This window comes from Psittacula echo (genome assembly GCF_963264785.1).
Source record: "Psittacula echo genome assembly, chromosome: 3".
Lineage (NCBI taxonomy): Eukaryota > Metazoa > Chordata > Aves > Psittaciformes > Psittacidae > Psittacula > Psittacula echo.
In genome coordinates, this window is record NC_137736.1 from 111472841 (window position 1) to 111500459 (window position 27619).

At 41.0% G+C, this 27619-nt stretch overlaps 1 protein-coding gene across 1 annotated transcript; it reads left to right on the top strand.

Annotated features, from left to right (window-relative positions):
- Nucleotides 1-524: 524 nt before the first annotated feature.
- Nucleotides 525-27440, top strand: NPAT (nuclear protein, coactivator of histone transcription). Its single transcript, XM_080613990.1, has 18 exons — nt 525-635; nt 5944-6062; nt 8188-8248; nt 9520-9592; nt 10050-10090; nt 10893-11123; nt 11624-11708; nt 13663-13789; nt 14291-14382; nt 14466-14553; nt 16279-16375; nt 16900-17031; nt 17844-19523; nt 21181-21296; nt 21385-21493; nt 22488-22545; nt 24633-25788; nt 27081-27440. The coding sequence occupies exons 1-18, from the start codon at nt 599-601 to the stop codon at nt 27156-27158; spliced, it is 4380 nt and encodes a 1459-aa protein (XP_080470116.1). The 5' UTR covers nt 525-598; the 3' UTR covers nt 27159-27440.
- The last annotated feature ends 179 nt before the right edge of the window (nt 27441-27619 follow it).

Sequence of the window (27619 nt, forward strand, 5' to 3'; positions counted from 1 at the left end):
ACACTTAACGGCCGCCGTCAGGCCGCTCCCGCACGGCGACCTCCCGCTCCGGTACCCCCGCAGCAGGCATGAGGCCCCCGCCGGCGTAGCCGGCACGACCAGCGCTGGGCTGAGGCCGGGCCCGTCACCTCAGCTGTCCAAGGGCGGCGGAGCCGGGCTCACCATCCGGGAGGGCTCGAACTCGAGCAAGGGAAAGGGAGGCCGAGCAGCCCCTCAGGCAGGAGCCGCGTCGCCGCCGCAAGCCGGTGCGGGTCAGAAGATGGGGACAGGAGCCGGCCCACCTCCGAGCGACTTAGGCGGGCGGTAGGAGCCGGTTGGGTGGAAGAGACGCCCGCGGCTGCGGTGCAAGTCCCCCTCTCCTCCCAGCAGCGTGCAGCTGAGCGGTGAGGTACAGAGCAGCCTGCACGCACACCAGCGCCTGCAGGCGGACCTGGAAGCGGATGAGCGGCTGAGGCGAGTTCCGGCGGAAGGAGCTGGGCTGGCGCTAGCTGGCAGTTTCCGCGCCTTCGCCTCGGTGGCGGGGCGGCTGAGCTGTGCATTCAAAGAGTTGTGTCCCACTGCCTCCTGCTTACCCCCGTTCCCGCTGCCACCTCGGGCCATGCTGCTGCCGTCCGACGTGGCCCGGCTGGTGCTGGGTGAGTGAATGATTGAGCCAGCGAGGGCGGGCGGGGCCGCCTCTCGCCCCTGAGGCGCGGCGGGTCTGCCGGGGCGGGGGCAGACGGCGGCCGCGCCATGGGGTCTCTGCTGGGGACCGTCAGCCGCCTGTAGCGCCCTCGGCGCGGCAGGAGCACGGAGCCCCTGCGCTCTTGACCCTCGACCGCGCTGTGGTCGGCTCCCCTAGGCCGGGCTTGTCGTTGCTTCTGTCTCCGAGGCGTAGCCCCAGGCCCAGCGGTCTCTGGGCTGCCCTCCGCTGTCCTCCGTCCCGATCTCTATCGGGAAGCGAGCGCAGCTCGGTCTCGAGGGGCTTTGGGGCCTCTGGAGCCGCCGCGGGCGCAGGGGTAGCCCGCCCGGCGGTAACTGCTCCTCGGCTGTGACTCCAAGAGAACGTGGTGGTCTCTGGTGTCCACGTACAGACAGCTGTCTGGTGAAGGAAGTACTAAAAGTATACGATTCCAGGAGGAATACAAGGGTGATCCAAAACATCTTTTATGAAGACAGGCTGAGAGAGCTGGGCCTTTCAGCCTGGAGAAGAAGAAGCTCCGGGGAAACCATAGAGCAGCTTCTAGCGCCTAAAGGGGCCTACAAGAAATCTGGAGAGGGATTTTTTACAAGGGCATGTAGTGACAGGACAAGGGGGAATGGATTTAAACTGGAAGAGGGGAGATTCAGATTAGATGTTAGGAGGAAATTCTTTGAGGGTGGTGAGGCCCTGGCACAGGTTGCCCAGAGAAGCAGTGTTCAAGGCCAGGTTGAATGGGGCTTGGAGCAACCTGATCTAGTGGAAGGTGCCTGCACCCGTGGCAGGGAGGTTGAAACTGGATGATCTTCAAGGTCACTTCCAACCCAAACCGTTCTGTGATTCTATCGGCACATTTTGGCACAGGTTGCCAGGATTTCATGGCAGCTTGCATTGAGATTCGATTTTCAGTTGTCCACAGTGTTTTTGAATGTAAAGCTATTAAGACTGTATCTTTTCTTCAGTGTTCCCCTGGCACATTTTAGTTTTAAATATTACTTGAAGTGTTTCTTGCTACTGTCTTGAGAAGCAAGATTAGTAAGAGGTGTGATGTTTTTATTATTATGAAGTAACAGAGGATTGTTAGAAACCCCATGCATTTTAAAAGAACATTTAAAATCATAAAAGGAAGGTATCTTGCTGTACTTTTCTATTAAAAATATGGTTAAGTTGCAGGTGTCTGGGTAGAAAACCTTTCTCACATGCTTACCAGGGACTTTATACAACTGAGCAATATTAAGTGTCCTAAGGATGATCTGTGCTATCTTGTTTCTGTTGTGGCATGGTGCATGTATCATGTCTATTAAGCTTCTTAGCATTTAAGGTTGTAGAACAGGATATTCACTGTAGCTCTTTCTGTCTTCTAATAGGTATTCCTCTTCTATGAGGCATCTTTGAATTTGGGTGGATAAACAGGATTCCCAGTGCAACAATTCTTCCTTTTTGTTTTAACCTTTTTTTATTTTCCTTCTCTATATAGTCTTTCTAGTCCTGTGAATATTGATGAATATTGGTTTAACAAACAAAACTAAAATACAATGAGCTCACCCACAGAAAAATACATAAGAAAATATATCTTTTTCTAATTAATACAAAATTGAATATGTACTACAAGCTAGATGTGTGTCATTACATTTCTTAAGAAAGTTCAGAAGGTACTATGCCTTTTGTGCTCTTAATTTGTTTTGGTGACATTAAACATTGTGTACTGTTATGCCATTATACAATGTGTGCACAGGAGTTCAGTTGCACAGATCTTAATTTAGGCATTTTTAAACTTGGGAATGCCTTATTTTGCAAGAAATTGGTGTATGTGCCAAATTTCCCTGTATGCAAGCATTTGGTCATGCCTTGCAATATTGTAGTAGTAGGTTCAAGAAAGAAAAATTGCAACTCTACATAAGCGTCTACATGAACTTGACTGTAAGAAAGCTGTACCAATTGTCCTGGTTCAGCTGTAACAGTTATTTCTCTCTTTCTTAGTAGCTGGTGCAGTGCTGTGTTTGGCTTCAGTCTGTGAACAATGCTGATAACACTCCAATGTTTTAGTTACTGCCCGGTAGAGCTTACTCTGATCATGGACTTTTCAGTCTCTCATGCTCTGCCAGTGAGCAGAGACAGGACACCTGACCCAAACTAGCCAAAGGGGTATTCCATACCACAGCACCAGTCATGCCCAGTATATAAACTGGAGGGAGTCACCCGGAAGGCCCAGATCACTGCTTGGGTCAGGGCTGGGTATCGGTCAGCAGGTGGTGAGCAACTGTACTGTGTATCACTTGTTGTTGTAAACCAGCTTTATTGTTGGGTTTTTTTTTCTTCCCTTTTTAGTTTTATATTCTTTTCCCTTGTTATTTCCCTTATCGAATTATAGAATCATAGAATAGTTAGGGTCGGAAAGGACCTTAAGATCATCTAGTTCCAACCCCCCTGCCATGGGCAGGGACACCCCACACTAAACCATGCCACCCAGTGCCTCATCCAGCATGGCCTTGAACACCGCCAAGGATGGAGCATTCACAACCTCCCTGGGCAACCCATTCCAGTGCCTCACCACCCTCTCAGTAAAGAATTTGTTCCTTATATCCAATCTAAACTTCCCCTGTTTAAGTTTGAACCTGTTACCCCTTGTCCTGTCACTACAGTCCCCAATGAAGAGTCCCTCCCCAGCATCCTTGTAGGCCCCCTTCAGATACTGGAAGGCTGCTGTGAGGTCTCCACGCAGCCTTCTCTTCTCCAGGCTGAACAGCCCCAACTTTCTCAGCCTGTCTTCATACGGGAGGTGCTCCAGTCCCCTGATGATCCTCATGGCCCTCCTCTGGACTTGTTCCAACAGTTCCATGTCCTTTTTATGTTGAGGCCACCAGAACTGCACACAATACTCCAAGTGAGGTCTCACGAGAGCAGAGTAGAGGGGCAGGATCACCTCCTTCGACCTGCTGGTCACGCTTCTTTTGATGCAGCCCAGATACGGTTGGCTTTCTGGGCTGCGAGCGCATACTGAAGCCAGCTCATGTTCATTTTCTGATCGACCAACACCTCCAAGTCCTTCTCTTGCAGGGCTGCTCTAAATCTCTTCTCTGCTCCGACGCAGGTGTAGGACCTTGCACTTGGCATGGTTTAACTTCATAAGGTTGGCATCAGCCCACCTCACAAGCATGTCAAGTTCCCTCTGGATGGCATCCCTTCCCTCCGGCATATCAACCGAACCACACAGCTTGGTGTCATCGGCAAACTTGCTGAGGGCGCACTCAATCCCACTGTCCATGTCACCGACAAAGATGTTGAACAAGACCGGTCCCAACACCGATCCCTGAGGGCCATCACTCATTACTGGTCTCCAGCCGGACATCGAGCCATTGACCACAACTCTTTGCATGCGGCCATCCAGCCACTGCTTTATCCACTGTGTGGTCTATCTATCAAACTGATGTCTCTCCAATTCAGAGACAAGGATGTCATGTGGGACAGTGTCAAACGCTTTGCACAAGTCCAGGTAGATGACATCAACTGCTCTGCCCCTGTCCATCAGTTTCGTACCCCCATCATAGAAGGCCACCAAATTGGTCAGGCAGGATCTCCCCTTAGTGAAGCCATGCTGGCTGTCACCAACCACCTCCTTGTTTTTCATGTGCCTTAGGATGCCTTCCAGCAGGATCTGCTGCAAGATTTTGCCAGGCACAGAGGTGAGACTGACTGGTCTGTAATTCCCCGTGTCATCCATTTTCCCCTTCTTGAAAATGGGGGTTATATTTCCCTTCTTCCAGTCATCGGGAACTTCACCTGACTGCCATGATTTTTCAAATATGATGGCCGGTGGCTTAGCAACTTCATTCTCCAGCTCCTTCAGGACCCGTGGATGGATTTTGTCAGGTCCCATGGACTTGTGGACGTTCAGGTTTTTAAGATGGTCTTGAACCAGATCCTCTCCTACAGTGGGCCTAGGGTCTTCCTTCTCACAGTCCCTGCGTTCGCCTTCCAAGGCTTGGGTGGTGTGGTCAGAGACTTTGCCAGTGAAGACTGAGGCAAAGAAGTCATTAAGAACCTCAGCCTTCTCCAAATCCTGGGTAGCCAGTTCTCCCAATATCTTCCGAAGGGGGCCTACGTTCTCCCTAATCTGTCTTTTACTCGCTACGTACCTTTATTATTAGTAGTAGTAGTTTTGTATTATACTTTTGTGTTCTTATCTCAGCCTGTGGGGTTTACATTCTTTCGATTTTCCTCCATCCTGCCTGGAGGGAGAATGGAAGAATGGGGGGGAGTGAGTGAGCAGCTGTGTGGTTCTGACTTAGTGCTGCATTTTCCTATAGGCATTCCTGAACTGACGTGGATCATTTTGGGGCTCCATTGAAATAGATACGCTGATGTATATGTATCCTGCCTTGTATAATTAGGCACATATTTTATCCTCTCTTTAAAACATTGCATGTTCAGTTCTGCTACAAGCAACAAAGAAGAGACATTTTCTTTTGTGGTTCTTTTTTCTAGAATCCTTCATTCAGATTGGTCTATTTCTGTCTTTTAATGTTTAGAGTATTTGAAGATTAAAGCAGGTCTTAAAAAGTTTGATTAAAGCAGAACATATTTGCTGAGGAATGGAATTTTGGAAAAGTAAACTTTTTCAGTGTATGTCCTGTTAAGGTAAGTTATGAGTCTTGGGGTGTGTGCAGAGCACAAGTTGCAGCTGGTACATCTATTCGAAATGAAAATTACAGTTAAGTGGGGGGAAACATTTTGCTGTTATTAATTTTTGCACAATGCCCTTTTTTTAATAAATCTTACTGTTGTAACAACTACACAGGTTTTACTTGCTTTGAAACAGGAGGATGTGTGGAGAGCTATTGTTACATAGCAATGCACTTTATTAACAGAATGTTAGAGAATTACATTTAATTATCACACTGAGTTGTTCAGCCTGTGCGAGGGTTGTTTTGTCAGCCTCCTGAGCCAAGAACTTTCATTTTCTTGTCTGCACGGTACTGTTTGTGCTAAAGATCAATCAGAAATTTTTCATATTGCCTCACTTCCAGTCTTGAAGAGATTGTAAATCCTGTGTGGTATCACTAATATATTTGTGCTCTTTGTGATTTTAACTATTACAGAAATATTTTGGAAGATGTGTCTGTTTTGAAAATAACCTCCCTGTCCTTGTCCAACATACAAATCTTATTTCAACACTGTATGCAGCTGGTTATGTTAATGCTTTGATACCTATTGAGCAGGAGTAGTGAATAAAACAGCAAAAATTTCCATCTGATTTTTTGCAGGGTATTTACAACAAGAAAAACTTCTGGCTACCTGCCGTGAATTTATTTTGGAAAGCTCAGATTTGAAAGAATATGCAGAGCACTGTACAGAGGATGGGTTTATTCCAGCCTGCTTGCTGGTGAGTTTGTTTGCGAAACAGAAATTTAAATTGTCTTGCATCTATAGGAAAGAAAATTGAGATATCTCAGTGTAACAAGTATTTCTCAAATACTGCTTCAATTTTTTAGTTAGGGCATGCGCTCTGGGTTTTAGGTGGGTTTTTTTTCATCCTGTGGTATTAGCAGTTACTTGGTTTCTAGTTTTTAATCTTACTAAGAAGCATTTAAGTGTAAAATACGCAAATTGGTTTCAGTATGTTACATTTGGTCTGCTTTATAGCTTTGAGGTTGATTTATGGAAGGGTGTCACAAGGGTTTTATTGATTTCAGGGCTGCTCTTGTAATTTATTAGAGATTGCTTTCCTATCCTAGACATCCATTTCAAGTACATATTAAATATTGAGGTAAGGTACCACAGCTTTATCTTAGGATACCAAATTTTGTTGAGAAAAATTGTTTCAGTTCAGCTTCCTCTCTGATCAGTATCATCTGCTTTGTCCCAGGTAATATGTGGAACTTTGGATTTGCACAAATACAGTGTGTATTTGTGTATGTACATAAGTACATACTGCTACAGGGTAATTAGATATTTTGCATTTTTAACATATACAGAATGTGATTTTAATATAGTGCATATTACAGGACTTAGATATTGTTAAGTATCAACTTTTTAATGTTTATGAGGGCATCTTCTTCCTGTTTTAAGTTTCAGTCCTCTAATATAACATTTAAATATATGATCTGGGATTTTATCCACAGTATTCAGAAATCTTCTCCGAGATCCAAGGTTTTGGCGTATTCATTCAGAACAGGCCACTGAACTTCATTTACAACTTTTTAGTGTACTTTAAAATCATAGAATAGTTAGGACCTTAAGATCATCTAGTTCCAACCCCCCTGCCATGGGCAGGGACACCTCACACTAAACCATGCCACTCAAGGCTTTGTCCAACCTGGCCTTGAACACCACTAGGGATGGAGCATTCACAGCCTCCCTGGGCAACCCATTCCAGTGCCTCACCATCCTCACAGTAAAGAATTTCTTCTTTATATCCAATCTAAACTTCCCCTGTTTAAGTTTGAACCCGTTACCCCTTGTCCTATCACTACAGTCCCTGATGAACAGTCCATCCCCAGCATCCTTATAGGCCCCCTTCAGATACTGGAAGGCTGCTGTGAGGTCTCCACGCAGCCTTCTCTTCTCCAGGCTGAACAGCCCCAACTTCCTCAGCCTGTCTTCATACGGGAGCTGCTCCAGTCCCCTGATCATCCTCGTGGCCCTCCTCTGGACTTGTTCCAACAGTTCCATTTCCTTTTAATGTTGAGGCCACCAGAACTGCACACAATACTCCAAGTGAGGTCTCATGAGAGCAGAGTAGAGGGGCAGGATCACCTCCTTCGACCTGCTGGTCACACTCCTTTGGATGCAGCCCAGGATACAGTTGGCTTTCTGGGCTGCGAGCACACACTGAAGCCAGCTCATGTTCATTTTCTGATCGACCAACACCCCCAAGTCCTTCTCTGCAGGGCTGCTCTGAATCTCTTCTCTGCCCAACCTGTAGCTGTGCCTGGGATTGCTCCGACCCAGGAGCTTTGAGAGTTGGAAATGGTGAACTGAGCCATGGCTAGCAAAAATTAGAATAAACAGATGTAAATAGATTACCTGGATTCTTAAGAAAAAATTCTCACTAGCAGAACAAGTAAATATGATAGGAAAGTTAATTCTGCGTGACTTTTAAGAATTTTACATTAGACAGAAATTCATGTTTGCATCTTAACACATGTTGTGTTCCATGATGATACAAGATCGTTATTCTGTTACAGCTGTTCACCATCTTATTTTGGGGGTTTATTCCGTAACAGGGAAGGTGAGTGGATGTCATGCAGCTATACCTGCTATACCAGGTTATGCAGCTCCAACTGCTGTATCAGTGTTGTGCAATGAGATGCAGCACTTCAGATTCTGTGTTCATAATGGCATCTTGTTGTGTAGGTTGCCTAGCTTGAGACCAGCATAAATTAACAGTTCCTGTGCTGAGTGTCAGCAGGGTGTAGTATTCTAATGAACTGCTTAAATATAATGTGGTACAGCAGATGAAGTGTAAGTTACAAGTAAAGGTTCTAAGACCAGTATTTTTTTTCCAGTCCCTGTGTGGAAAAAACTTGACGACTATTCTTAATGAATATGTAGCCATGAAAACAAAAGGTAAGCCTTGAAAATGAGATTTTTGTTTATTTTTCTTATTGATCTGTTGTGAACTGCTTGATGAAGAGGCAATATATTCACCTATATATGGATGTATATTTTCACTTCAAATTTGAGCAGAGCTTTAAGGTAGCAAAGTACAAAGATGTAATAAAGTGTGCAAATGGTATGGGTTTATGCTTGTAAAATTGTACTGTTTATAAATAGGAGGGGGAGATGCTGATCTCTCTCTGGTGACCAGCAATAGGACATGTGGAAACAGAATGAAGCTGCATCAGAGGAAGTTCAGACTGACTGTTAGGAAAAGATTCTTCACTGAGAGAATGGTTGGTCACTGGAACAGGCTCCCCAGGGAAGAGGTCATGAGACCAAGCCTATCAGAAATCAAGGAGCATCTGGACAATGCTCATAGTCATATGGTTTAGGTTTAGTTAGTAATCCTGCAAGGAGCCAGGAGTTGGACTCGATGATGTTTATGGATCTAACTCGAGATATTCTGTGATATAACCAGGAAGAGTCCTATGGTATGAAATGTTTCTTGTCTTGTTTTTAGACTAACTAAAATAATTACAGAATAACTTCTATTTTGTATGAATATTGAGATGGAGTTAGAGTGTTTCCTGGTTTTAAAAGCAGTTACTGAGCTTCTAAATGTTTCCAAATCTAACAATTCTTTGGTATGTGTTGTATGATCAGATTGTAGTGGGCCTAGTTCTAAGACTTGCAATTTAAGACTTACCATGTTTGGAACATTTCTGATTGTTTTTTCTTTTCACGCTAGGTTTAATAGAAATGGTAACTAAGACACAAACATCCTTTCTTCAAAATACTTTGTACTTGGCACCTTGAAAAACCATATGAATTGATCTGTCTTTCCATTTTTACTTTAATGTTCTCCACTTCAAATCTACCAAGTGATTTTTTTTTTTTTTTTAACCTGTTCGGGTGACACCTTAAAATAAAGCATTACTTTTAAAGGCCTGCCTGCCAGGTTACAGTTTTCAAAAGCACTCAAGTGATTTGGAAATATGAATACCCTTTCCAGAAGTTAATTAGGTTACATTAGCTGGTGTTTGCCCATGACACTGTGTGCAGATTCCATTGAGAATTATAATCATGAATGTCTTCTCTTCAGTTTCATTTAGGTTTTCAAACCCAGGAACTGTATCCATAATAATGATTTTGCATGTGATTTCCCTTTTTCTCAATATGTGTCTGGTTTAAGCATTTGTAATTTTGGTTTTTCTTTTTGGTTTTGTGTCTTATTTTAGAAACAACAAGTGAAGTTCCAGCAATGATGTCATCTCTGTGGAAAAAATTAGACTATACACTTTCTCAGATCAGGTAATATAGTTTTGAAATAAAGACAGTAAAAATTCACTCTGAGTCATGTTGATCAGTTCCCTTTATCATTCTATGAGAATTGTTTTGCTCCCTATTGCCTCTGGTGAAAAAGATAGGTATGTGACAGCTGATGGCTGACATTTCAAGGCAGGACCAGCAGATAAGGAGGGCATTAGTTTGAGAACATGCCTTCTTGTAATAAAACAATACACTATGACTCATTTAGAATCAGATTCACCATTGTGGTTACTTGATCAAAAATGCAACAGTAAGCTTCATCTGAATTATCTGTGGACATTGTCTGAAAGAATAAAAATAGCAATCAGTAGATTGAAGGTTTCTGAAGTAATGTGAGGTTGGGACCAGACTGACGTAATCATGATAGATACCATCTCCTTGTGTAGCTGAGTGTTTCCATTGTGCTCCTTTTATTAATGTCACCTACTTTATTTTTTAGGAGCATGCAGAATTCTACAGGATTTTCTGCTAATCAAAGGAGTAAGTAACTGTTCCAATTCCATGGGATGAATAGGCTTTATGTTCAGATTATGTTTTGCAAAAAATGGGGGAATGCTGCAGTAATGCAGCCTTACTCTTAAAATGTCAGATCTCTTCTGCAGTGGGTTTTTTTTCAGCATGTCTAATGTCTTCAGTGCAGTCTGGGTTACTGTAGTGATCAAATAAAAGCTGAGCTTTTTGCAAGGCACATCAATTCTCTATATAGCATTTTCTACTCTGCTGAAAATCTTTTAGAAGTTTACAGGATTAAAAGTTTTAAAAGCTGCTGTTTCAGTCCTGAAGCTGTTGACTGAATCTGTGGTTCTTAGAGGAACTGACAACATAATCAGTCTAATTATGATGCAGTTGCATTTCTGTAGAAGGCAAATATAAAAGCATGTTACAATCTTGAAACAATTTTTATGCATATGAACATATAGCTAAGCAAAATATTAGAAGGTACTTGTTTTATCTAAAATTGTTTCTGATAAATGGAAACTTACATTGGTTTACCTGTTTCATTTAGGGTCAATTACATGAGTGATATGCTTACTATGTCTATGGAAGTTGGCTGTACTTCTTGAATTAATTTGAATTATTTTTAATAACTTCTTGAATTATTTACAGGCTCAAACCTGTAACACGGAAGACAAAAATGGGTGTTGCTTGCTTTTTGAGTTTCATGAATTAGTTGTTGAACATAAAAAAGTTTCTGTGGAGTATCCTTAATCAGGTCTTGGCAAATCAGCAATCTTTTCAAATTCCTGTATCGTATATTTCCATCTTGTCTTATTATCTCCAGCACGTACAAGAAGTGGAATTGTGGAAATGAAAAGACAGAGAATGCTTCAGCAGTCAGCTCCTACAAACTCAGGATCGTTATCAGTAGCCTATCAGTCAGGGCCACAGAATTCCTCTTCTGTTGTATCTCCTCAAGTTATTCACAGGCCAACAATAAATCAAAGCATATCACAGACAAGACTGAATACATTGTTTGTGCACCAGTCACAAACCCAGGAAAACAAGAGCAGCGGTAAGTTGCACATATTTTTAACCTGCTTTTTTCTGTGAAAAATCTATGAATATAGATGGTAGTTGTCTGAAATCAGGCTTTATCGTCTTCCACCAAAAAAGTTCCAGAAAATTCATGCTTTATTCCCCTAGCTCTTCAGACTGGTTCAGATGATTAAAAAAATGGAGTGCCCAAAAGAGAAATGGCTCTTGTATACTTGCTTGCTTATGTGAGCGCAGAGATCAGAAGTGCACTAATCTGTCATTATTCTATCCTGTGGTCTCACACTGAACCCAAACACTTGTTTTAGTAGATAGGAATGATCCACATCAAGTGCATGGGTTTTTTCAGGATATATGTAAAAAGAATAATTTTCATGGTAATACCAAATTATTTGTTATGAACTCCCAAGAAAATTGTTTGGAGCATAGTAAGTAATGTGTAGATATCTGTAGTGCTTTAACAGTGTCACTAGAAAAAGTACTGGCATCAGGTTTGGTTTTTTTTTTCTCTTTATGAAGCAGGAGATTTCATCCACATTCAGGTACCAGCATCACAAGAACGAAAGCTTCATTCAAACTTGCTCTCTCCAGGAAGACGGAAAAGGTAAACACGAGGCTTTTTGCTGTTTGGAGTGTTTCATGTTTAAGATCCACTGAGAGTGGCCAGTGTGTGATGTTTCACTAAGGAAAGGAAAGTCAAAGAACTTAACATTAGACAGTCTCGTGGTTTAAGCCCAGAGTAGAACCCAGCCAATAGAACCACGCAGCTGCTTGCTCACTTCTTTACTCTTCTTCCTCCCTGCTCCCGGAGGGATGGGGAGTAGAATTGAGAGAATGTAACTCCCATGGGCTGAGATAAGAACAGTCCAGTAACGGAGGTATAACACAAAACTACTACTGCTACCGCCAATAATAATAATGATAAGAGAAATAACAAGGGATGAGAATATTGTAGTTTCTCGCTACTCGTGTGGTGAGGGACGGAAGCACTAGTTCCCTCCGAACTAGGGCTGAGACATAGAGCATTCATGGAATGCGGGTCATCAGCTATTTATTGCGCAGTTAGAATTCCTTATATTTGCTGCCCAAGCACCTCCCCAGGGTCAGCTGGTTCCTGTCCCTCCTAGCAGCTTCCCGTCCATGCACCAATCCCTACAAATATAAAACTAAAATGGGAAAGTTAAAAAAAAAATAAACACAAGTGATGCACAATACAGTTTCTCACCACCTGTTAACCTATACCCAGCCTGACTGGAGCAGAGACCTGGGCCTTCTGAGTAAACACCCCTCTACCTGCTGCCAGTTTATATACTGGGCATGACATGCTGTGATATGCAGTGCTCCTTTGGGTAGTTTGGGTCAGGTGTCCTGTATCTGCTTCCTCCTGGCTTCTTGTGCCCCTTGTCACTGGCAGAGCATGAGAGACTGAAAAGTCCTTGATCAGGGTGAGTGCTACCGAGCAAACAACTAAAACACCCGTGTGTTATCAGCATTGTTCTCAGACTGAAGCTGAAACAGCACTGCACCAGCTACTAAGAAAGAGAAAAATAACTGTTAACAGCTGAACCTAGGACAGACAGAAAGGAGGCTATTTGTGCTTCTTTACTGCCTACAACTGGTCTTTACATTATTCCATTATTAGACATAGGGAAATAATCTTGGATCTTGAGACTTATTGTTCGTTCCAAAATATTAGTTATAAAATTTCTCAATATTGATATAAATGTTCATTTTTTCTATTTCTAACTTAGAAAAACTATTGGCTTCAGTAAATTTTCTCAGCAAAAACTTTCATATTCACACTAAAAGTGGTGTAAAAATACCTGGTTTTATGCTAGCTTTCCATTTTTTTTATCCTTGCAGTCCAATATCCTTTTAATGAATTGACCGTTCTCCTTGTGTTGCATTTGTTGTCTTTATCCCTGACTAAATCCCAGTGGGTGGTTTTGCTTATCACTTTTCCTGACCCTTACTCATATATACTCTTTCCAAGTCCTTTTCTATTCCTAAATGATTTTTTTGTATGTAAGTGATTTTAGTGCACTTGCTGATTGATGGTTTCAGAAGAGTCTACACCCTGATCTCATATAAAAACATTACATTTCTTATTCATCATCTAAATTCTTATGCAACATAACATTTGTTTGCTTCTTTAACAACAGCTGCTTCTTGAGAGGTCTTTATTTTCAATGGTGATGCCCAGATCTTTTTCTTGAGTGGCAGTTAATTAAAACCTGTACCACCAGTTAGTCATGTTTACTAGGAGGGGAAAAAAATCCCAACTGAATAGTGGGCTTGGAATTCCATTTGCCATTGTGCTGTTTATCCACAGTCTACATATTTGTTTGTAACCTCTGTGAAGTGGGACACAATGTATGCATGTGACATAATGAATCGGGTATTGGCTTTTATTGTATTTCCAATATGTAGTTAATTTTCTGTTGATTAAAATTTGTCATTTGCTAAGAAGGAAGAGAAACACTGGATTTATTGACCATTAGGTCTAATGTTTGCTATGTTCTCACAAAATACATCATGAATTTCCTGCAATGTTTCAGTGAATCTCAGAAGAGGAAAAGTATTACAACAGCTGGACCTCTTTCAGCAACTAGAAGTTCTCAAGACACTGATGAAGTAATAACAGAAAGTGAGCCCCTTGAAGAATTCATAGATGGTAACTTCCCAGTGAGTATATACTTATGAAAGGTACTTACATTTAAGAAAAAAAAATCAGACTGAAGGGAACTAGTGTTCTACATGTTGTTTATCTTAGGTTTTATAGAAATTGCCTTTAGAAGATAAAGTTATTCTTTTGCATTTGAACTATATTCTGTGTAATAAGCTAGTGAGAATGGCATGGCTATGTAGAGGGTTTTTTCCTTGATATATTGGCTTTGTTAAGATACCTGTAAATTGTTATAATACGGTAATTTTGTAGAGAACGGAAAACAAAGCAAAATAAGCCTTGCTGTACTTTGAGAGTAGAAGTAGAGGAATGTTTTTTGGGATTGTTTCTATAGCAGTGTCATGCAGTCGTAGATTGGCTGTCTCTCTGTTACCAAGAGTGTTCTCTTTGTTGAATTGATTTTTTTTTTTTTTTTTATTACCAGTAAGTTGGAGATTCATGCTCCTTCTCTAGTGATGATAAAAATAGAAACCTGACCACTTTAAAACTGTGTTTTCCAGCAACTGGTTATTGAAAATGCCAGAGAAAAAATCTTGAGCAACAAATCTCTTCAGGAGAAGCTTGCTGAGAACATTAACAAAATCCTGGGCAGGTAATAAAATGAACCTCTAAATTTCATGTGTATTCTGATTTGATTTATTTTTGAGTTCTGAACTAAAGAATAATGTGTTCCAGTGATGGCAGCGTTGCTCAGGCACCTAAACAGACAGACAGTGGTCCCTCGGAGCAGGAGACTTCAATTGATGAAATCCTTGGACTCCAGGTAGGTGTAAATTGCCATGCTCACAGGTTTTTTTAAGACCAGGCACATGAGAATGATCAATTATGGGAACTATACTGAATCTCTGTCTACTGCCTAATATCTGAGATTGCTTTCCTCTTTCTCTTCTTTCTTCTTATTCATTTGCTTGTTTTACAGTACATCTAAGCTTATCTAATGTCTAGCTTCTGCCCAGGGGCGGTTCCACAACTTCCCTTGCATAGGCATTAACTCATCTTGTTTGGTAGTGGACAGGTTCCAAGAGCTGAACTAACAGTTTTGAGCCAGTTTAGCACTCTGAATTAATTTCCAGTGCCTGTACAAGGCAGCACAAGCATGCAGCAGGGTTAAAAGCCAAGGAAGTAGGACTGCTTCTGGCAGTGGTTAGCTGCTAACATTACCCTCAGACTGAAATTTAAGTATGCTTCTTACAGTTGCCAGCTGCCTCCTTGTCACTGGATCTTTGGTACCGGTAGTTGGGGATCAGCTTCTGACTGAGGGTCTGATCAAGCCTTATGAAAAACAAGGGAATTTGAAATATCTTGGCAGTCTCCAAACATGTTCAGTCTAATCTGATACTCTGATTTGCTGCAAGATAAACATGGAGTGTCTAGTATAGCAAGAGAAAAACTGTCTTTGGAGCCTAAATAAGGATGCTTTTTCTTCAAATTTAGTATTTTCCTGCTTTGGGAGGAAGTGTGATTTCTGCAAACTAAACTTCTAGTGTTATTCCTTTGTGCTACTGCAACACTCAACCTGGCAGTCACAGAGTTATGAAGGGCTCTTAATTAAGGTATAATCTTCATAGCCCTCATGAAAAAGGCAGGAGAGTAGAGGCAGTTGCCTGTTTATAAAGTAGAGGTATCTGTTTTTTAAAAGCTATTCTTCTGTCACATGGTGATTTTTAGGTCGATTGTTGTCAAAATACATAGCTGAAAGCTGTATCCCATTTTTTCTGAGCAGAAAAAAATCAAAGGAGTTTCTTGGTTTAGTTAGAGTAGCTGAGACAAAATAAAGTCTGTCATATGGGATGTCCTCCAGCCGTAGAACCACCGTAATCAGAGACTGTACAGAATCTCTGGGAAGTCAGGAGAAACTTTGTATTTGAATGCTAGAATATGTACTGAGTGCTCTGCTCATTTTCTTCCTGGGCTGCTACCAAACAAGTCAGCTTGAAAAAGTAACTGTAGAGCAGCATCCTATGTAGTTACGCCTTCCAATTCTATTCCACAGAAAAGTAGTTGGAAGTTATATTCTACGACTTGTAATGGGAAAAGGAAATAAAACTTCGCTTTGCTTAGGATTGTCTTCTAGATACATGCATAACCAAGAAATGGAGGTTAATTTAGGGATTTTTTTCCCCAGTGGTTGGCTAGTGCAGGCTCATGGCATTCATACTATCTGCATAAGCTGCCAGTGCGACCGGAGATTTAGTCCTTCATAAACAGTGCTGGTCATTATGAAGAGAATACTCCAGTGTGCATGTGCAGAGTGTAATGTCTGATGAAGATGTTTGGGGGACTTTATTTCTTAAACTAAGTCACTAATATTTTGTTCAACAGATGTTAAATTTGTGGCAGAAATATTTCCAGCATTAGTTTTTGTGTTTCAGTGCTGAGCAGAAGTAATAGAACTAAAAGCAATCAAAAGAAAACCGTTCTTGTCTGTTTTCCTTTTAAGTTACGGAAGTAGGTGTCTAACAGTTCTTTATGTCTTGTCTTTTCTCAGGGTGAAATCCATATGTCAGAAGAAGCTATACAGGACATTCTAGAACAAACAGAATCCGATCCAGCTTTTCAGGCACTCTTTGACTTGTTTGATTATGGTAGGACATATTACACTCAATTGTACCATTAATATAAAGCATCATGAATGATGAGTTTCCCCAGGTATCGCTTGAAGAAGCAAAGGTAATTAAGCAAGCCTCTTTTGCAACAGGAATGGACTGTAGGGCATCTGCATCCCTCAGTTCAGAATCAGATTTTTATATTTATACATGACTAAAATACAGCATTTTCTTGTGGCTGAGATTCTGGGTTTGTGCTGGTTCAGTGATTACTTTATTGATGTTGCTTTAGACTTTTCTGGTCTAAAGGATGATAGTTCATACTTGGTCTTCTATGCTGTTGTAAATTTTTACTATCTGTCTGATCAGGGATATCCTCGCATAAAAAGTAAGGACTTTTTGGTGCTATTTCTGGATTTGTAATGAATATAGACAAATAGTTCTCTGAGTTTAGGATTGTGTTTCTTGAATATGAAATCTCCATGCTTCATTTAAAATGTAATAATCGCATTTGTGTGTAAAGTTCATATTTAATCATTCTTACTGCTTTCTTTTTAAAATAGGAAAGAACAAAGTAAATAAGAATTTACCTGCTGGTATTTCTGGTCAGAGTGGAGTAGAAAATGGAATCCTGGTGGATGAGGATAACCTGGAAACACTTGAAAGTTCTTTAGGCACAGAAGACTCTAGTATATGTAGGTTGTTGTGTTTTAGTTTGGGGGTTTTTTTGGTTATTTTTTTCCTTTAAGATCTTTTCTAGTCACTTTTCATCATGAAAATATTTTCAGACAACTTGTACATTGCAAAAGCTTTTTGTTTTCAATGATAATATGCAATCTGACTTGTACATTGCATGAACATATGGATACACCTGTTCTGTTAGAAGGTTTGTCAAATTTAACAGTAATCCATCAGTGTACTTAAAAGTTGTACTTGATAAGCTCCTAAATGAAATCAAAATAGCTGCAAATCTGTTTTGTCATTCAAAACAGAGATGCTTTGCAATATTCATTGTGGAACACATAAAGTTAATATTTTACATCCAACCATATTAATCTTTCTCTCTATTCTGTAATGTATTGGTTAATTAATACACAAAAAGATACTTGCTTTGGACAAAAGGTGCATTTAGTCTGTCTACCCCATTCTTAGCAACAGTCTGTCAGTAGCAACTATTCAGCAAAAGCCTGTGAGAAATAGAGCCGAAAGGTCTTTATCCTGAGATGGCTATTTTTGCTTCTGGAAATCTGATTTATTGACTTAAGCCATTTGCTTGTTATTTGTATGCTTACTACTTATGTACAAACTGATTTGCCAGATTGCTTAATGTACATAGATAGGCATTTCATATACTTTCTGCTTAGCTTGAAAGTAAGGATGAGTAGCATTATCCCCACTTACTAGTGCAATGAAAAACTATTTCACATGAAACTAAGTTGCTTCTAAAACACTGTAAAAGGATAATCTGTTTGATAATTATGGAACTAATTTATTCTTTGTTTTACAGGTGATAATCCTAGAGAATCGCTATCCTGTAAAGGTTTTCAGTTAGGAGAAGCATCATGTGCCTTGAAGACCAGCATTAACGATGATGATACAGCTAAGAAAAATACAACTAGTGACCAGCTGCATGGGAATTGTAGACCAAGGAAACAGACTGAAGTACTTAAAACCATTACCCCTGAACATATTGGAGAGCTTGAAATCACTTTTGACTCTGTGCCTGGTTTGACTGAACCTGACAAGAGACAGAGTTCTGATAGCAAATGCAATGAATGCTGTGGAGATTCTTATGATAAAAAAGAGTTGCCTGCATTAGTATCTGAAAGTGAAAGAGCTATGGAAATTGGAAAAGGACCATTAAGTCATAGTGCTCAAAGTACTCCTAATTTAGAATATGTTCATTCTGGTAGTCCACAGATTTCTTTGATTTCATTGGCAGAGGGAAGTACAGCCAGTGAAAACAGAACACATTCTGAAAGTAAATGTCACTTATCACCAGATACATCACTATCTGAAAAAACACTTACTGAAAGCCCTTCTAATGGGAGCCCTGGCCACAGTGTACTGCTGAGAAAAAACAATTCCTCAATTTCTAGCTCATCAGCAGATGCAGGAAAGGAACAGGACACAACAAACGGTACAGCTGCCTTACCTGGTATTTTACAGAACTCTGTCCATCAGGAGCAGAGTATGCAGTCAGACTGTGCTGCAAGATCTGCAGTGAAGGTTTCGGATCTTGACAAAGCAGAGTTGCAGCTTGAAGTTGTTGATACCTCTAACAAAACTAGCTCAAATGATCAGCATACACTTGATAAGCCTTGTAAGAAATATTTAAACTTCCCTTCAGGACTGTCAAGCTTGGAGGGAACACAAGGGGAAGTGCAGGAACCTTCATCTTCTACAAAAGTAGATGCTGATAACGTATATTTCTCTTCTGGTGATGACGCATGTACAGAAATTTCTGTAGTACCTACTGAAAATACTCTTACTACATCTGAAATATGCCACTCTCCTCTCCCAGAAACTGCATCCTCAACAGATGAGTCAGGTACCGAGGCCAAAAGTATAAGCGGTGTATCTTCTAGTAGTCAACCAATGGATGTTGATCCTTCTAATATAATGTCTCTCAAGATCATCATCAGCGATGATCCATTCATTTCATCTGACACAGAGTTAAATAATGCTGTTTCCAGCATCACAGGAGAAAATTTGCCAACTATAATATTGTCTTCTCCAGCCAAATCCCCAACCAAAACTGCAGGCCTGTCCAAATGTCTGACTTCAGAAGACACTGAAAAAAATGTGGATTCAGATTTGGCAGAGCAGAATCTTCTTGTGCTTAGACCTAAGGATCCTGTGGTCACCTCAGTTAACACTCAGAATGAGGACTGCAGTGTTTTTTCAGTTGCAGGTACAACTAGCCTTTCCAAGGAAGGGGGATTTATACAGTTGATGCCAGCAACAAGCACAGCTTTTGGGAATTCAAACAACCTTTATATAGCCACCTGTGTGACGGATCCAGCTGCCTTGGGAACAGCGGTAACACCATCAAATGTAGTTGTATTGCCTGGCAATTCTATGCCACTTACTGCCCAGGCCCCAGCAGTACAACAGTTACGGACTCCTCCTAGATCCAGCAGTACATTTGCAGCAAACCAGGCTGTCTCCCCAAACTTCGCACAAGGTAACCTCATTGTTAGAAAATGAAAATGTGGCATTTATATAGTGATTTTATTCCTTTTTTGCATGAAAAGTAAACCATTTTTTTTAAACACTGCTGTATCTGCCCCTCAAAACTATCCAGGAGTATGTAGCTTGTGAGTATAGTAGTTGCTACTAAAAATAAAATAAAAACTACGAAGAGTCGTTGACCAGGCTGCTTTGAAAGAAGTAGCCTTGTATTTCAGACGCTTACATGATATAATTTTAGCAGTGATAAATTTAGGAAGCATATTTTGGCTTATACAGGAAAAGATTTTGTTGTTTTGGCTAAATAAATCATTTTTGTTTGTTTGTTTTGTTTTAGTAAGTTTCCTCTTACAAATAGAATGCTGTGTTACAGGTATCCATATTTAGCTTTGATAACTGGCTAGATACAGATGATCCTTCCAAAATTACTCCCTTGTTTTGTTTTGTTCCATTTTCCAAGAGCCTCTCCTAGATTTAGACAGTATGTTCTGAAAGTATAACATTATTTCTTTCCATAATGTAAAATCTCTCCTAGTACATTTTTATTACTACAGCAATAAAAAAAATCAGTGCTTTTTAAGATGTGAAACCAAACTATAAGCCAGCTGTGATTACACATTTAGGTTTCTTTCCAAAACTAAAAACTTGTTACACTTACCTTTGCATTTCTGTGTGTAGTGATTTGGTTGTGCTCAGAGGCCACTGCAACAGTATGTGCAAGACCTTGGAGCACTGAGAGGCATTTTCTGTCATGGGGATTTCTTCAAGCAGCTATTACCTTCTTTTTATTCACAGAGAGAGAAACACAAGTTTGCCTTCTGCATGTGATAGTTTTCCTGGTAGTGCTCATTTAACTGAAGAACAATGTGGAATAAATTTTCCTTTCACTTTTGGAATTTTTCTTCCACTTTTCAGTGAATGTGCTATAATAGTTTCCCTATTTTACAATTCCTGTATGTCTGGCAGCCAGAAGCTAGCAACCTGTTAGAATAACTGAAAATAACTATTTTAACAGCAATTTAAATAGTTAAATAGGGAACTTTGGCTTCAGTATTTCAAATTAGTCTTATTATGCTGTTTGGGTTTTTTTCTTTTTTGAGTAATTAATCTCAAACCCACTAATTAACTAAACTTTGTGTACTATGTTTAACACCTCTTACCAGCCAGGAATATCATGGATACACAGGGACAAAGCTATCCCAGCTTGTTGTGTGCTTGTAAGCAGAAGGTGTTATGGGTACATTGGAAGAAAGAAACAATTCTGGTAATGACTTTTGAGCATCGTAATTGTAGAGGGCAGGATGCAAATAGTTGTTTGTTTTTATTAAGCAGCAAAATGAGCTTTTGGTGTTACTGTTTGTTATAAACCAATTCAAAATGCAAGCTTAACATGGATTTGTCATACTTTAAGCTTCATTTTGAAACATTTCTTAAAAAGGAAAACAGACTTTAATGAAAGAATTCAATATAATGTTCTCTAGTTTTTCTAGTAATAATGTATAGTAAGGACAGTGAATGTTTACTAAAAAGCCAGAGCTTTTCTTGCCACAGGTTTGAGTATGCATTGTTTTAAGAAAACCTGTTTTGAAGCTTTTCTTTTCAGTAAAGTGTTCTTTGTTTCTGTACAGTTGTAATACTTTGATATCTTTTAGGTTCTGCCATTATAATTGCATCTCCAGTGCAGCCTGTTTTGCAAGGAATGGTGGGAATGATACCTCTCTCTGTAGTAGGACAAAATGGAAATACGTTCTCAGCACCTGCCCGCCAGGTAGCACATCATAGAACTTTTCAGAATTAAAACTGAGCTGATCAGGAATCTTGTGATAAATTATAATGGAATATTTTGATTCTTAAAGGTTCTACATATGCCTGTAGCTAATACAGTGTGCAACAGAAGTGTCCCAAAACTACCTATCCCTCCCAAATCACAAAAGATTCCTGGAGCAAGAAACAAGACTAATACAGGTATCTGCCTTGCCTTCTTGAGAAGGGTGCAAGAAAAGGGGGGGCTCTAAAGACATGTCGGTTCTGAGGAATAAAGTTTTATGCATATCACTGCTGCTCTGCCAGGTAACTGCTGGGATGGCTTTGCAAGAGGCCTGTACCTGCATCTGCTCAGTTTACAAAGAACTCCCAGCATATAAAATAATTCCAGTTTGGGATCAAGCTTATTTTGCAGTGTAATGTTTCAAGGCTGTAACGCAGTTTTGAAAGTTTAATTTTCTTTATATTTCTGATTGTTTTTAATCTTGTTGGTTGTAAGTACTGTTTACTGTTGCCATTGAAACCAAGCCACATAGTAACAAAGAAGTTACTGGAAGAGTCAGCAATTCTAAACATTTTTTAAGGAAGGGATGCATATGCACTCTGCTGTTTTCTCTTTGCCATTTCAGGCACCTGTATATATTCATTTCATTGACATCTTGCTTCTTTAAATGGGAAATTGAAACAAGACTGGAGTTCCATTTGTTTCTCAGTGTTGGGAGGGGGTAAAGAAAAATAATTGAAAATGGAAAATAAATTGAGTTGTAAGGACAATTTGTGCTTTAGCCTGTCTACCTTTTTGAAACAGAGAAGGCTTACACATAAAATGGAACGAAGCTGCAAATGAAGTAAAAAGCTGGGGTTGTATAGTTAGTTCTGCATTCTGCTTTGCTGATGGATAACTGAGTTCCCTGCAGTTATTTCCCACTTGGAAATCCCTGCCATGTATTTGTGTCCTGGGTTTTGTCTTGCTGGGCCTATCTGTTAGGTGTAGGCAGCAAGCTTCTTGTCTGTCCTTAGTTGGTGACCTTTGCAAATCTATTAATCTGTAAACTTCAAAATTACAAAAAAAAGGCAGAGTTCTCTCCTGGGTTTTTCTTTATTGGTTATCTGTCACATGAAATATCATTGTACTAATTGTGAGATGATTTCCTTGGAATATTGTGGTTTATTAACACTTCATCTGTTGTTCCAGGAAAACTGGTACCAAGCGTAGCTGAGCCTTTGAACCACGCAAGTTCTCGAACACAAAGGTCAGTAGAGCCAGCTATTCAAACCTGCTTTCTTCTTCCTGCTATGAATTACTTTGAATGGTACTGGTGGAGGGGAGAGCAGCTTTTATTAACAGTGGCACAAGCACACCCTTTATTTCTCCTGTCTGTCTGCTAGGAGCACTGGTACAGATGTGTGCTAATACTGGTGCAGCACGTGCTAGAATTCTGGTGATACTGTTCCTAGGCTAATTCTGTATGGCTTTGTGTTTACTTCTCCTATCTCAGTTGTCAAATAAAAACTGTTTGAGGGGAGTGCAAGCAAGGAGCAATTGCCTGTTACATTTACTGGGAGATTTTAATGACTAAAACCTTTTTTTTTTTTCCTCCACCTTTTCGGATGAATATTGCCCATGGTTTTGTAGTACAGCCTTGTTGCCTTTACTGCTCTCTGGCCCAAAGGCCGTAGAGCTTGTTAGGTTGGGATCTGCATCTGTGTGTTCTAGCTGTGCAGATTAGAGCACTGCTTGGTCCTTTAAAGTGAAAAGCCAAAGGAAAGATGGTGAGGAGAACAGCATGCTAACTTTATAAGTGATGAGTATCACTTAAATGCTAGTTGGGATAGGTACTATTTTTCTGTTGGGCAAGTGAGAGAAGAGAAGGCAAGGCTTCAGTAATAACTCTCCTTGTTAATGGACTTAAGAAACAAGAGAATGTTCGAATGGGCAAAAGTGTAGGAGAAGATAAGAAGTTCAGTTTAAATATTAGAGGTGAAACATCGTTTTATTGTTTAAAAATAAAACATACTTTTAAAAAATCTACCTATTCAGAACTCAGTTAAAATGTTGGGAAAGTGAAAAACACAGGAACAATAAAGTCAGCTTATTAAAAAAAAATGTATCTCAATGTATACAGTGTATGTGCCTGGAAAAACTAGTGATTTTTAAAAAGCCACAGAAGCAAGATTTTGGATAATATCACTTTGATAATTCAGCTTTCTGTTAATTGTAGTCAATCTCCAGACATATGTTTTGCAGAGCAAAGAGAACAAAATGTTCCCTGTAAAGTGATGTCATTTCTCATTTCTACTCTCTACGCTTTCTGCCTCATCTCAGATTTCACGGAAATAGAACAGACTGTCCCCACCTATACTTCTTTTACTGCCCCAAAGGTACCAGAATTACCATCCCAAAGTTAATTTGCTATTTCCTCTTGCAAACCATAAAGGCTGATCTGCACAGGCTTACCTTACCAGCAGAGATGAATATGAAGAGGCTTTTCTTGGAAACACAGTGTAAGCAGGAAGAGGGCACAGACGTAATAGTGGTATGAGCTGACAGAGCAGTAACATCCTTCTCTTGACATCACTACAGCACAGTGGCGGCTTTTTCACACTCATGTGGCTGGTTGTCACGTGCAGACCCAGCCTGGGGGAGTTTGTGAGCTCTCGTCCAGATGCCCACTGAAAACTTTTTGTCTTGCTCTGTGTCCTGTCACCTACAGTAATGCATAGGGGAGAGTACAAGGCGTGCGTATGATGATATTGCCCAGAGTATTCTGGCAATCTCTTGGCAGCTTCAGCTCCAAGGGCTTCCAGAGCCACAGCCAGTACTCTGGAATGGACTATCCTGTCATGAATGCACTCTGTTTCTGTTTTGAACTCAAGTGAACTACCAGCATCCACAAATACCCCAGGGTAAAATCTTCCCAGGATTAATTACATTCACTGTCAAAGCCTCCTTGTTTTGGTTTGACCCTGGTACTACTTTTACTTGATGTTTTTCCAGTGGAAGTTATAGTAGTTTCCTTTTAGTTGGCTTTTTCTCAGAGTTCTGTTGCATTTCCTCTCAGTCATCTCTCTTTCCAGGCTGAAGAGCCCCAGTCTACCTACTTGTTCTTTGTACAGTCTCTCTTTCATACTTTTCTTGTCATCCTTTTTGGCCTTCTCTGAGCTTTCTGCGGTTGTCATCCCTTACTCCTGATGTTTGTGTGTTGATAAAATACATTTAGAGAGTAGTGAGAGCTTTAAGCAGGTGTTTTGAGGGGCAGGTGAGCACTTCCAGACAGATGAAACGGACTTGACTAGTAATAACAAGTATGTTGCTAAAGTGTTTTCGTCTTGTTTTCAGGACTGGAAACTCAGACAAGCTTATCACTGCAGAGCTAGGAAGGAAGGTGGAGGAGAACTTACCTGTTGCACCAATAGAAAGCACAAGCTCAAGTTCAAGACAAAGTGAAAGCCACAGAAGAGTGCTTTGCTTTGATAATGTCCTACCCGCTCCAGGAGGAAACACCCAAATTCAGACTACTAAGAGTTTATCCCAGAAAGAAAGAAATGAAAATACTGTATTTGCTGTTGACTCTGCATCATCCTCTGCTAAGGCACAGGTAGCAAAGAGAGAAAAAGATAAAACATTGCCTAGAATTCTCTGTAAGCCAGAAGTTGGTAGCAACAGAAGCGCATCTGCAAAGGAGCTGCAGCCTGAGAGGAAGGCAGCAGCTGCAGGGCTTCCATTAGATCCCTTCCACAAGACTACAGCAAATAAAGAAAATGAATTGCAGAGGGATACTGATGAAAAACAGAAGAGCCAGGACACTGCCAAACTCTCGAACGGCCAACAGAGTGTTAGCTTGTGGAATGAAAAGACAGTTGCTTCAGTGCCGGATCTGAACAAAAAGCAAGGGTCGCTGTCGAGTGGAAATAGCAAATCCTCAGTGTCCGTTTCTTTGTCTTCGAAGGAGCCAAAGCGAGAACCAGCTAAAGTTTCCAGCCAAGGCCTTTGCCTGTCAAGCCCATTCACTAAGCAGTGTGTGGAAATGCTGCAAGACATTCAGTGGCACAGCCCCACTAGTAAAACAGTTGAGAACGGAGAATTGCCTGTCCCCCGTACACCGTCTGGAGTTGGGGACAGGCACACAGATGATACTACAGACAGCATGCGGACACCGATGTGTCGGCGCTTCAACGAGGACAGCACCACCCCTAGAATCATGGTGCCTCCTGCTACACCAGACCTGCCTGCCTGCAGCCCGGCCAGTGAAACAGGCAGCGAGAACAGTGTCAGCATGGCTGCTCACACGCTCATGATCCTGTCCCGGGCAGCCATTGCCAGGACTAGCACTGCAACCCCCCTGAAGGACAACACCCAGCAGTTCCGATCCGTAAGGAGCGCAGTAAAGAAAAGGAAACTGGAGGACTTGAATGAGGGTGAGAGAAATTCTCGTTCTGCAACTAGGAAAGACCTTCAAAGCTCTCCGACACCATCAAAGAAGAAGAAAATAAAGGCAAGTGCTGGCATTTACTTGTTAATTCTAAGCATACATTAGTTATCTGTATAGATATTTATAAAGAGATGGTTCAGAGGTGCTAGTCAAAATCCCAGATACTCTATAGTTATATTTGTCAGATTTACTAACTTTGCCTCTTCAGCCTACTCTGACCTAAGTTTTCTTAAGACTAGTATAGCCCAAATACAAGAGGGATGTGGACCTGTTTGAGTGAGTCCAGAAGAGGCCACGAAGATTATCCAAGGGCTGGGGCACCTTTCCTATTGAGACAGTCTGAGAGAGTTGGGCTTGTTCCATCTGTAGAAGAGAAGGCTCCAGGAAGGCCTTAGAGCAGCTTCCAGTGCCTAAAGGGGCCTACAGGAAATCTGGAGAAGGTCTTTTTAGAAGGGCGTATAGTGACAGGACAAAGGGGAATGGATTTAAACTGAAAGAGGGGAGATTTAGGTTAAGTATTGAGAAGTTTGCTACTGTGAGGATGGCGAGACACTGAAACAACTTGCCCAGAGAAGCTGTGGCTGCCCCATCCCTGGCAGTGTTCAAGGCCAGTGTTCAAGCCCCTCTGATCTAGTGAAAGGTGTCGCTGCCTGTGGCTGGGGGTTGGAATTAGGTGATATTTAACGTCCTTCCAATCAAAACTATTCTGTGATTCCATTACAGTCTTCAGATACCCACAAGTAAACTCCTACTGACACTGCACATACCTATGGAATCTGTTAAATGAGTTTCTAAATTCTTAACTTTGAACTATGTTTCCAGGTGGAATGTAGGAAATAGGACAAACTCAAACTAGGCCTTGCCATAGTTTCAATTCAAGCCATTCTTGCATCCCCATTTACCATCAGGACTAGGAATCCACATTTTATGTATTCACAATCCCTGCAGTCCATAGCACCATGCATTTGACTTGAGGATTTAATGACAAATAGCAAAGATGAATTGAGAAAAGGGGATATATGCAAGAATCCAAAAGAAAACATGGTATAGCTTTGTAACTCACCGGGCTTAGAGCACACTCCTGAAATACTAAGAAACACTGACTTACTGCTATGTACATGATGAGCCAGAGGCCGTGCCCTCCTGAAGCCTGGGTTGGCTCCTGCTGGACCAGAGCATGCAGCTACTCCTGTCTCCTAACCCGATAGCATACAGCCATTCCCGTGTCTATTCCTGTGTGAGCTTGGTGCATTTATCTCTGCAGCACAGATGTAAGGCTGAGGAAGAAAGGGATGCTTCTTCAGTAGCCCCAGGCTCTCAGTACTTAACCTAACTGTTCTCTTCGTCTCCTACAGAAAAAGAAGTTACCGAATTCTTTCCCAGCAGGCATGGATGTGGACAAGTTCTTGTTGTCTTTGCATTATGATGAGTGAAAAAATAAAGAAGCTGAGCTGTGACTGTTCAAAGCCAGGTGGTGTTTGCCGAGGTTTTGCATGAGAAGTTAATTCTAAAGGGTGAGTTGCACTTTCAGTGCACTGGAGTTTCACTTTATAGCAAAATCATGCTGTTCCTGAAGCAGGTTACAAAGTGTAAATATCATTGAGTTGGTCTGTGTTTATTTCTGAAAAAGCACTTGCGTAATTATAGAGCCATTTAATTTGCAAAGTTGTAAATTTGTATAAATGTACTGTAAGAAAAGTTGTATGTTTCCTGTTACACCACGTTGTCTGTGTTCTGCTGCATTCTCTACTTCCCCATCCAAACCACTTAGACAGTTTGGGAAAGGCAGTGTTTGTAGTTCACTATTCTGAGACACAGGCCACTTCTGGTTGTCTCATTCGATCCAAAAGGGATTTAATCTTTGGGTGAAACTGGCTTGTACTAACCCTCTCTC